Here is a 12,165-nt window from a genome sequence, read left to right as displayed (position 1 = left end):
GTGGAAGAATAGCCAGGGATCGCGTAACACAACTGGTGACAATTATGAGGAGGATGTACCGGGCTGTGGTGACAGCACATGGTGTGTGTAATCAGTATTAAGCCACCTCCATCATAACCGAGGCTCCTTTACGCATTTTTATGTTGGTTTGGATGAAGACTAACCTTGGCTTTCATATTAATGTGTTTTGTTGATTCAAGTTTCATATTACCCTCCTACACAAGCCACGTGATACCAACCATACCAGAAGAAAAAATACTGAATTGAGCATTTGACATTAGTAGGGTAATTTGGGCACTTTTTTTTGTGACCCGCTCGCATAAGCAGGTCTGGTGTTCGTTCCATTAATCTACAATCATAATAAGTTTGGTATCATAGGAAAGAAAATCACACAAGCTTTTCAATGTTACATAAATCATTGAAATTGATCAAGAAACAACGGAGATATGATCGACCAAAGTTAAATTTCCAACCTTTTTGTGCGTAGTTTATAATGTATGTATATGTATGTAAGTATGTTTATGTATATCTCTCCCTCTCTCTATATATATATAATTATATGTATGTATCCATATTTTTGTATCCATATATATGTATACAGTCAAACCTGCCTAGGCGACCACCTTTTCAAGGCAACCACCTGGCCCCAAAATTTTCCCCATAGGCACGAGTTGGGACCGCACAGAGCACAAATCCTGCCCATGGCGACCGCCTCATTTTTAAGCATGTGGCGACATCGGATTTTGTTGCCTATGAATGAAACGTTTTTAAGACCTTGACGGACAAAAATCTATGGAATGACATCGATCCATCTATAAAATGTTTAAATAAAACGTTTTAAATCATACTAAATAGAAGAAATACTTTGCGGCCAGTTACGGCAAGCTTCTGGTTTGGTTTAAACCTAAAACAAACACGTGCACGTGGTACATAAAAAGTCAGATCTAACTGAAATCATTTTTCACTTCTTGTATTATTATCAAAATTTGTCCGCCTCTCACTAAATACCACCGAAAGATGAAAATGACTTCGCAGTGGGCAAAACTATCGGCAAGACATGTTGTTGGGGGACCCGCCACTTTCAAGTTGGTAACGTTACCGCTGCCATTTCTAAAACAGAACATTTCTTAATATGAACATTTAGAGCACTCCCGTTATTCACGAAAGTTAAGAATATTATTTTCTTTTTACTTCCGTGAATCTCACGAGCCTTTATTGAGCACTGCTTGCTTGCCAACGTTGTACGTTTTGCTGCACTCTTACCTTTCGATGCGGCCATGGGCTCGGACAGCGAAATCACAACCTTGCGTTTTCATCATTCATTTGTCAGATCAAAAACTTTTTTGCCCCTTTTATCCATCGGTCGGACCACAAAAGATGGCTGGGTCGGCAGGTTTTTGCTAGGGCTCTTTCCTATGCCTTACTAAGATATTATGTGTGTGTGTGTGTGCATGTACTATTTGGCGTAACGTGTGAATGCGGGAGGGTGCTATTCGATTAGAGAATAGGCATTGTTTTCAAGTCAAAGGTATGACGGAATTTGTACACCACGTAACGGCACAAAATTAAAACGATAACGAAAAATATAGTTTTGTAGGATCTCTCTGTCAATGGGAATTAAACCTGGTGGTAGTTATGCTGTTCCATCCATCTATGTAATACTGTATTCAATAATTCATTTTGATTAACATCAATCTGGAAATGTGAGTCGAACCTCTTCAAGGCGACCACCTGTCCAACGCGACCACTTTTCCTCGGTCCCCCGGGTGGTCGCCTTGGGCAGGTTTGACTGTATGTATAAATTATGTATGTATTTATGTATTCAGTTTGTATATATTTGTATATGTATATATTTGTATATGCATACATATGTATGCATGTATATGTCACAGTACAGATTGGAATCCAGTACAATCTGGAATCCTACTAGTATAGATGGGAATTCCCATCTGTACAAGTAGGACCTGGTACAAGTACAGATTGGAATTCCCATCAGTACTAGTATAGATTGGAATTCCCATCTGTGCAAGTAGGATCTGGGACAGATGGGAATTCCAATCTCTACTTATAGAATAGGGAACTCTACTAGTAGCGATTAGACTAGTAGAGACTGGAATTCCGGACTCTATTGGATTCCAATCTCTACTGTGGCATATATATATATGTCAAGATATGGAGACACCTTTCTCCATCCAGTCACATTTTCTACATCTTTACCTCTGCAATATGAGACTGGGTGCCATTCTGTAAGATGACAGTGCACGTCCATACAGAATGAAAGTCATTTCAGACCACCTCCAGTATGCAGGAATACAGAGGATAGAATTGCCCACCTGCAGCCCAGATATCAACACAATTGAACACAGTCTCAGACTTTGTGATCACTGATCAGCTTGGGCGAGCTGAGCATGCAAGAATGATCAACAGAACAAAACTGGTCGACCTGCAACGACTCCTTGTGGAAGAATAGCTAGGGATCGCGTAACACAACTGGTGACAATTATGAGGAGGATGTGTCGGGCTGTGGTGACAGTGCATGGCTTTGTACTCAGTATTAAGCCACCTTCATCATAACTGAGGCTCCTTTACGCATTTTTTTGTTTGGATGAAGACTAACTTTGGCTTTCATATTAATGTGTTTTGTTGATTTAAATTTCATATTACCCTCGCATACAAGCCACGTGCTACCAGCAGCAAGAAAAAAAATCCAGAATTGAGCGTTTGACTTTAGCAGGGTAATCTGGGCACTTTTTTAATGTGACCCGCTCGCATTAAGCAGGTCTCGGTCCATTAATTTACAACAATAATAAGTTTGCTATCATCGGAAAGAAAATCACAAGCTTTTTAATGATATATAATTAATTGAATTTGATGAAGACACAACGGAGATATGATCGACAAAAGTTAAGTTTCCAAACTTTTTGTGGCGAGTGTAGATAGATACTAGATAGATACATCTGTCTAGTGGTGTGGATCTAAACCCGAGTTTAGGTTTAGGTTCGGACTCGAGTCCAGAGGTTTAGGTTCAGGTCCGGACTTGAAAGTCCGGACCTGAACAATAATTTTGGAATATTTTTTCGTGTTTCCAGACGTTTAGGTTTTTTTGGACTTGAACCTAAACGTTTTACAAGTCCGGAACCGGTCCGGCCGGACCGATCCGCACCACTACATCTGTCTGTTACTGACTTACTTATGATAGGGCCTGGAGAGCTCTGTGTCCACTGTACCAGGGTGCAGGCTGACACAGATCACCTTGTTCCTGCCGCGGCCGAGCTCGATGCTGAGGTTCTTGGTGGCCATGTTCAGTGCACACTTGGACATACGGTAGGAGTACCAACCACCAAGACCTGAGTTTGCAAGAGTTTTTAGAATATAAGAAGATAGAGCCCTAACGAAGAAATGGATTGATTTTATAAGGGAGTCAGATTGCTATCTTTCATTTTAAGCGACTGAGAACGGGTCTGAATAGATATGTAACCTATATGACTATTTCGCTCCAGGTTCAATCCTTTCACGCTTGCCGACCACAAAAGATTGAGCCAGTGTGAGGCAACAGCAAGTAAATTTTATGGATGACTTCCTCTGCAGACTCCAAACTTAGGGCGACTTTAGACCTACGATTATGTACAGTCATGTGATCATCGTCGTGGGCGACGGTTTTCTTTAGACACACGGTCAGGAAGTATCACGGGATCCCCGCGGCGCAGAATTCCATTGATGTGCTTGTGTGACCCAAAGTGACCTCTTGCGCGCAAATTCAAAATTGCGGGGGAACCGCTTGTTTTCGTCACGCAAAAGATGAAGCTTTTACTGATGATGAAACTGTTGCCCTGCAGATGAGACGTTGAGAACGTGCTCAATAAAGAAAGAGATTGAGGCTGGTACAGAGACGGGCAATACCTGGGATTTAACCCGAGTTCGTGGCCGCCGCCGGGGATGTCACGGGGATCGAGGAATAGGGGCATACCAGAGAAGTAGCCACTGGTGGCAGGGCGTCGCGGCAGAATAACCGGTTTCGGATAAGAAAAATATGTTTCCATTGCTGACTGCATGCATATTTACAAAGAAAACGATAGAAATTTCCTTCCTGGACAGGAAACAGCACGCAGTAGGCTTATTAGCATACCACCCACTTCCGTCGCCGGCGACGGTTCTTCTTTAGACGAGAAAAAAACAGCCACAGCCCCCCCGCAGAACGTCGTGCGACTGGGTCTGAGGTGGTCGTGACGACGGTTCCAGGATTCTCGTTTATTGCCGTCGCACGATTGTTTTGATCGTCTTTAGACGGCCCAAAAATACCGTCGCCGGCGAAGTCGTGACGACAGCCAGTCGCATGACTGTATATAATCGTAGGTCTAAAGTCGCCCTTAGTGCGCACGGGCAAAAAAAAAACAAGGCAGGCAAAAAAAACCCCAAGATATCCACATTTTCAAACTTGAATACTGGTACGGTAACCATTGAGCATGTAAAAAGAATTGAAGCGATAAAACATGTTATTACAACTAACAAGTCTTTTATCCCTGTATTCAATAAAACATTAAAGGCATCCAGAGTTTATGTGGCTTGAAAACTGGAAATATTCTAGTTGCTGTAATCTTTATGAAATTGGCATTTAATGCCACTGTCTACCATGTTTGCATGATAATTACATGTTAAAAGCGCTCAAAAGCTGCGCAAAAATAAGCTAGACAGTGATCCTTTTAGTTTCACACACCCAGTGTAATTAGACTGAAACAGATCGCAAACCATTTTTTGCTGGTAATGGACCATTCCCGTTGAACACCACATATAGAACCCCCTGTTCTATTTGGAACACCTGCGTCAAAAACACTGCTAGTACTAGTAGGACCAAATGACAAGCAGGGTATCAGGTTATCTGGGACAGATTTCTCACTGCATTGGCTACATGAATGCTTGAGAGGTAAAAAAACGAAATGAAAAAGGAAACATCTCACGCACTCAAGGTGACGGAAGCTTGATAATGTAACACATTGCCAATGTCCCAGCTTGTGCCCAACATCTTTGCTTTGGATGCCTGTACATGAAAGGGCTAAGAGGAAGTGAAAACAGGACCCCCGCAGCTCGACTTCTGACGAATCCTTCAAAGAGGAGGGGGTGACTACCAAGATGGCTGCTGTGTCACTGTCCATTATTGCAAGCCAGCTAACTGCCCTGGCAAGCCAAACCTCTGCAAGCTTCATGAACCTTTATACAGAATCAGTCTCAAACATGAGCGAAGATATCAAGACCTTGCGGCTCGAAGTGTCAAATGTCAAAGACAGCGTGATCTTTGCCCACAAAGAAATCGAAGCAGTTAAAGTGGATGCGAAGAATCGGAGAAACTCCACAAACGCATCAACGAGTTTGAAGATAGACTCCTTCAAATCGAGATCTACTCTAAGAAACAGAACCTTCTTCTCTGGGGAATCCCGTCCAAGACAGGAGAAGATGTGGTCAAAGAAGCTTACGACTTTCTTGTCAACAAATTGGGGGTCGTGAATGCCAGGAATTTCTCTTTCGTCAACGTATACCGCATGCCACGGATGAACGGTAATCCTATCATTGTAAAATTTGTTTCAATGCTTGAGCGGGACAACGTCTTGCAACATGCCTACCGTCTCCAGCCAAAGTCAGGGATCGGAGTTAGCAAGCACCTTCCTGTGGAGATCCAGAAGCAGAAACAACAGCTCCGCGAAGCCTACAAACATGCCAAGTCCAAGAGTGGCAGACCCAGGTTCCGACTCCAAGGAGCAACCATGACTAGTAACAGGAAAGGCCTATACATCACCTGAGGAATGCTTCAAGTCTTCTCATCAGGGACAATAAATATAACCTGACTTATTTAAGCCGGCACGTCTGGGCGTCTGGACTTTTCATCCAGCATATCTTGATCGTCGCTGTTTTGAAGCTAAGTTTATATTTAAGGACTATATTTCTATAGTTATTAATTTGAGATTTTTTGTGTGTTTATGATGATCTGATTATGACCTTTATGTTCGAACTTAAGCCTTGTACTATTCACTCGAGTATGACTGTTGTTAATTCTTATAGCACTAAAACTGACCCTCCCACTCTACAACCCAAGAATATAACTGTTGTCTAACTAATTGATTTTCCAATTATGTCTGATACAATCTCTGATAATCTCTGCCCTAGCTCTGGAACCAAGAGATATCAAGGTCACGGTAAACATCTTACTTTTATGCATGTAAATGTCAATAGTATTTCAGCAGGTACCAAACTTGATGAAATTGCATCACTAGCTTCAGATTTCAATATAGATATTATCAATAGCAATCACAGAATCCTGGCTAGGTGATAGCATAGAAACATCCGACATTTCTCTGGCGGGGTTTCAGCCCCCCTTTCGATGCATCAAAAATCGCCATGGTGGCGGAGTTCTAGTTTATGTCTCCAACTTAATCCCATGTAGAAGACGCTGTGATCTAGAACCTCCTAACTTTGAATGCATTTGGTCGGAAGTCTGTGTTAGATCTTTTAAAATCCTGTTTTCTACTTACTACCGGCCACCAGGACAAGATACCTCCATGATTAATCAGTTCATGAATTCCTTCACAGACTCTGTTGCTAGGGCACGCTCATCATGCCCTGATGCCATTGTCGTGACAGGTGATTTTAATGCCAAACACGAAGAATTGTGGAATCTCGATCCAATTACCGTATGCTGGTGCTCAATTGTACCAGGCTGCACAGCTGGTCAACCTAGTACAGATTATTGAGGAACCCGCCTGCGACCTTTCACATTCCCCCTCCCTCATCGACTTGATATTCACTGGCTTCTCACGTTACTTCTAACTCATCGTGTTTTGTCGCCATTGTCAGGATGTCATCATTCTCCTACTATCGCCAAAATGAATCTTTGTGTTCCTGTTCCCAAACCTTATATGCGCACTATTTGGGACTATAAAAACATCAACTACATGTATGAGTCCCTTTCATCTTTTATGTGTGACCCCAGATGGTGCGAAATATATAGGTGCGGGACTGTAGATGAGGCTAGCGTCAAACTTGTTGAATTAATCCTGGAGGCAAAAAATCGATGCGTCCCTCACAAGACAGTCACTATAAGACCAAAAGATAAACCTTGGATGTCCCCAAGTATACGCCAACTTATGCGTTCCCGTGATAGACCGCATAAGATAGCCAAACTGTCAAATTCTGTTTAACGGTAGCTCACTGGGAGAAGTACCGCAAAACGCGCAACAAACTACAATGTATGTAATGCAATTGAGCAAGTCAAAGTTGTTTATGAAGCACATTTAGCGCATCAACTTTCTAATCCATTAACCTCTGAAAAAAAGTGGTGGCACATTGTGAACCATCTATAGACGTAAGAGTCACACAACAATACCTCCCCTTATAGATGGTGCTTCGTTCGTTGTTCATTCACATGAAAAGGCCTGTTTTGCTTCCCAATCATCAATTGATACATCTCAAGCTACCCTACCTGACCTTACATTTCATACTGATACTAAATTATCTTGTCTTCTGACTTCTCCTGAAGAAGTTGAATTAGTGACCTAAATATCTCGAAGGCCCAAGGCTATGCCAATATTGACAATCGCTTTCTCAAAACTATCACTCCATTTACCGTATTTTCTCGATTAAAGTACGCACCCCAATTAAAGTACGCACCCCTGATTTTGGGCTAGTTCCAGACAAATTTGCAGAGCTGAAATGTAAAGTCAAAAACCCCAAATAAAGTACGCACCCCTTCTCCACTGATCTTGAACACATTTTGAACAGGATAAATCCAAATTTATGGTGTTCCTTCTATTATCTCCAGGTCATTTTTCTTAAATCAAGGACTTCTACATAATGCCATTCCTTAGATTCATAAAAGATTCTCTTGTTTACTCCGCCAGGCTGAGCATTGTCTCTGCAAACTTGAGGATTGCCTAGTATGACAAGTTACAAATTGGCAGGTATTGAGCCATGTATTGTTTCACCGCAGCTGGGTTCCTGGTTTGAGGTCCTTTTCCAATTTGTCCTGGCAATAACCTCAAATAAAGTACGCACCCTGACTTAAGCAATGATTTGTGGTGCCCTTTGAATTTTGAAATGTTTAAAAAGTGCGTACTTTATTCGAGGCAATACGGTATATCTGATAAAATAGCATTTGTATTTAATCTATCCTTATCACATGGAATATTCCCAACAATTTGGAAAAGAGCAAATGTCATCCCAATATTCAAGAAAGGTGATCCTCAAGACAAATGCAATTACAGGCCAATTTGCCTAGCTTCCCACTTTGTTGAAGGTCCTGGAGAAAATTGTTTACAAACATGTATATAACCACCTTATTTCTAACAATCTTTTATATGCACTCGAGTCAGGTTTTGTAAAATCCGACTCCACTGTGTGTCAATTAGTTTATACATGTCATTTGATTGTGCAAACTCTCGTGGACGGTAAAGAGGAGCGTTCTGTTTTCTTATATTTCTCTACGTAGGGCCTTCGACAAAGTGTGGCATTCCGGTCTTCTCTTTAAACTTAAACAGAACGGGATAGAGGGCCCCCTTTTGAATTGGATGGCTTACCTATCACAGAGATCTCAAAGGGTTGTGTTGGATGGACAATTCTCTCCATGGTGCGAGATTGGCGCTGGGGTCCCCCTAGGATCCGTTTTGGGCCCTTTACTGTTCCTCGTACTGTATATGTTAATGACATAGTTAACAATCTGGATTCTTTACCTTTTTTATTTGCCGATGATAGTTCATTGTTTGAAATAGTCGAGAGTCCAACTACATCTGCAGACCAGCTTAACTCTGATTTGTTTAAAATTTTGTCCTGGTCGAATGCATGATTAATGAACCCCTCGAAGTCAGAGGAAATTTGCTTTTCCGCAAAAAAAATCACCTTTAAATCACCCTCCTCTTTTTCATGGACAGTCCACAATAACACGAGTTACGTCTCATAAACATATTGGAACAGTTCTAACCTCCAATATGTCCTGGAATCGACATATCTGCCAAATAACCTTACTTACGGCCATACTTACAGGATTTACTTACAGGATTTACTTCCTTCTGAAATTTCTTCTGTTACCTCATATAATCTGAGGAACAAAGCCAACTTAAGATCCCCAGACACACCACCAATAGAATTAGTAAATCTTTCGTCCCTTATTGTTTAACTCATTGGAATGAACTTACTTCTGAGGTTCGTTCTTTAAGTTTAAGATACTCTCTGTTTCGAAACCATCTTATTGAATAAGTCCATCCCCTTCGATCTCTCCATTATAACTGTGGTCCCCGCTACTCCAGTGTCCTTCTTGCCTGGCACGTACAACTTAATTTACAGTCTTTTTAAGCGAAGTTAAGCCCCCAGTTCTGCTTGTAGTTGTGGATGCCCATGTGAATCCGTCCTCCATTATTTGTTGAATTGTCCCTCTTACACTGACCAAAGGTCCAAACTCATCAAAACTATTACACAGGAAATAGGCCATCTCATTAATTTCAACAATCTTTCTGATAAAACAAAACTAGCAGTTCTTTTAAAAGGTTCACCCACAATACCCTCCAGTTACAATATTAAAATAATGCTGATGACACAAAACTTTATAAATGATTCAGGGAGGTTCTAAGTACTTCTACTTGGAATCGCCTTGAATCATCTGTGAATATTACCTTGAGATTAATCAAGGGTCGGTACAGTTGTATGTATTATGTATTTCATATTTCAATCACTTTGTGTATTCAAATATTCAGTTACGTTGTTACTATCATTAATTTGATATGCTTTACTTCAGTCATATCTTATTTATGTTACATTTGTTCAGAAACTTGCTTAAGTTTGTCATTGTCTCTGTCTATTTTTATTTAGTTTTTCTGTGGCGCTGTAAAATAAGTCTATGTACTTGAGTGTAGCGCCACTATGTCCCTGTCCATGTGTATCTTGTTTTCTGATTTAAAAAAAAGTCCGCTAGTGCAGAGTACTGTCTCTTATGTACTTGTCCATGATTCTGTTGTTCGCCTGGAACAGTCCATCTTTTATGTATAAGATTACAAGAAGCTTGTCACAAAATAAGGCTAGAAGCCTTAGTACAAAGTTCTGCTCTATCCAAAATCAATCCATGTTCTGAAGTTGAAGCATATATTACCGGTAATTATATAGTACATATTAAACAAACTTACCATATGTATGATAGACAGTAAATGTTGAGATTTTCATGGTGGTTTCATGTTCATGATTTAAACCATGAAAATGACCTCTAACTTCACTGCAAACCAAAAACTTCGAAAAATTGCTTGTAATGTTCTGTCTTCTACCTACATGTACCCCCTGTTTCAACTAAAAACCACCACAAACACTTCATTTTCTCCCTACTACAAAATTAAATCCCCGCAAACTTTTAAGTAACTTGACTTTTAAACTTTTAAAAAGGTATCTACAGTGACAAACCGACAATAAACAGGCCCCAGGAGCAAGGAGAAGGTCTCACCATTGTCTGTTATGGAGCCAACCTTGGCCGATATGTTGGCCATCACAGCAGCGTGTGTCTGCTTGTTCTGTGCATGCTGCCCAAACGCTCCTGTTCCCTTCTGCAAAAGAGGTGAGAAGTACTTGCCCACGAGCAACGGTCCTATGGCATTGGTGCTAAAGGTTGTTAATAGACCCTGAAAGGGAAAAGTGACGATTACTGCAAGAAGAGAATGCTTTGCAGTAGTATTATGTTTGCGGTTTTTGCAATGACCTGTTAACCAAGAAGTTAAAACCACTGTGAACATTTTTGTTCTGTTTTCTGCCCACCTACCCCCTTGTTTCAACCGCAAAGTTAACACTGCATGAAAACCCTGATTTCCTGTTCTTTCCTAGTCTGTGGACATCCGTTAAAACTGGCAAAGAGTCACTGTGAAGAGTTTTCTTGGACCTGGCATGTGAGTACCGGGAAAATCCTGTGTTCTCATGCATATAGTCGTGCGCGCATTGATTTCCAGGCCTCGCAGACTCTGTGTGTGACCACGCCGGGTAGATAACAATAAATAACAGTCAAACCTGCCCAAGGCGACCACCCGGCGGACCCAGCAAAAACGGTCGCGATGGACAGGTGGTCGCCATGAAGAGGATTCCACTCACATGTTTCCAGGTCGAGGTTTTCAAATACAGTACGTAAAATGGATGGAAAATTATGTGAATTTCTCGCCCGATGTTTTGCCCGCCGCGAAGTCATATTTCGGCGGAATTCAGTAAGACACAGACACATTTTTGTTAAAAATACAAAAAAAAGATAGTAATTTGTGTGAAATCTGACTTTTTGACGCCATGCACTACGTATTCGTTTTGAAAATTGAGTTTAAACCGAACTGAGTTTGCGGTAAACTATAAGATTACGATAGGCAAAACAACATCACAAACATTTGTCTTTACAATGTTTATAGGGGGAACGTTTTATTAAAACACTTCATGGAGGAATCGGTGCTATAACATTGCTATTCCATATATTTTTGTCCTTCAGAGGCTTGAAAACATTTCCGTGAAATCCGACAACAAAATGATCCGATGTCACCACACGCTTGAAAATTAGGCGGGCGCCATGGGCAGGGATTCTGCTCTGTGCGGTCCCAATTCGTGGCGGTCGCGGTCGCGTTGGACAGGTGGTCGCCTTGGGCAGGCAGCTTAATGCTTGTGCCTATGGGGAAAATTTTCGGGACTGAGAAAAAGCGGTCGCCATGGCCAGGTGGTCGCGTTGAAAAGGTGGTCGCCTAGGCAGGTTTGACTGTATAGTAAGCTTTAGTTCACGCTTTATAAGCCACGGTGTGTGAACTACACAGAAATGATCTAAAACTGCAGTGACTTTTTGTTCGACACTTTAACAAAACATCACTAATGGAGGCCAATAAGGACTATGACTATGGTAGGATTGGTTAGTTGGACCAATCGTATGGAATTGCTTGGGAGGAAGTGACCCTTGACCTCCACTCGTGTGACATCCGTCACCTGGACGGCTGGGCTTGCGTCTGGCCTTTTGAGTATTGACATCAAGCATTTCAACTCAGCGTGTGGCGTTCCCAAACCAATGAGCCACATGAATCTTCCAGTAAACATCGCAGGAGCACCGGTTTGCCCACGGAACCAATCGTTTGAGCACATCGCCATGCCGTGGGGGCTTGTTCGAACGCCATCTACTGGTCTCACATCCAC

General features: G+C 41.6%; 1 protein-coding gene and 1 long non-coding RNA gene across 3 annotated transcripts in view; one reads left to right on the top strand and one right to left on the bottom strand.

The window, feature by feature from the left end:
* Positions 1 to 12,165, top strand: part of LOC136431438 (uncharacterized) — a 150,721-nt gene that overhangs the window by 40,552 nt on the left and 98,004 nt on the right. The gene's annotated exons all lie outside the window — the stretch shown is intronic.
* LOC136431435 (C-signal-like) overlaps positions 1 to 12,165 on the bottom strand; it is a 57,119-nt gene that overhangs the window by 3,209 nt on the left and 41,745 nt on the right. For both annotated transcript variants that reach the window (XM_066422810.1, XM_066422811.1), the window contains exons 3-4: positions 10,466 to 10,640; positions 3,191 to 3,347 (exon numbers count right to left, since the gene is read on the bottom strand). In XM_066422810.1, coding sequence (XP_066278907.1) covers positions 3,191 to 3,347; positions 10,466 to 10,640 — 332 coding nt within the window. The remainder of the gene's footprint in view (positions 1 to 3,190; positions 3,348 to 10,465; positions 10,641 to 12,165) is intronic.

The sequence above is a fragment of the Branchiostoma lanceolatum genome, chromosome 3, assembly GCF_035083965.1.
Source record: "Branchiostoma lanceolatum isolate klBraLanc5 chromosome 3, klBraLanc5.hap2, whole genome shotgun sequence".
Lineage (NCBI taxonomy): Eukaryota > Metazoa > Chordata > Leptocardii > Amphioxiformes > Branchiostomatidae > Branchiostoma > Branchiostoma lanceolatum.
Note: the sequence above shows the minus strand (reverse complement) of the source record. Positions and strands in the feature narration are given on the sequence as shown.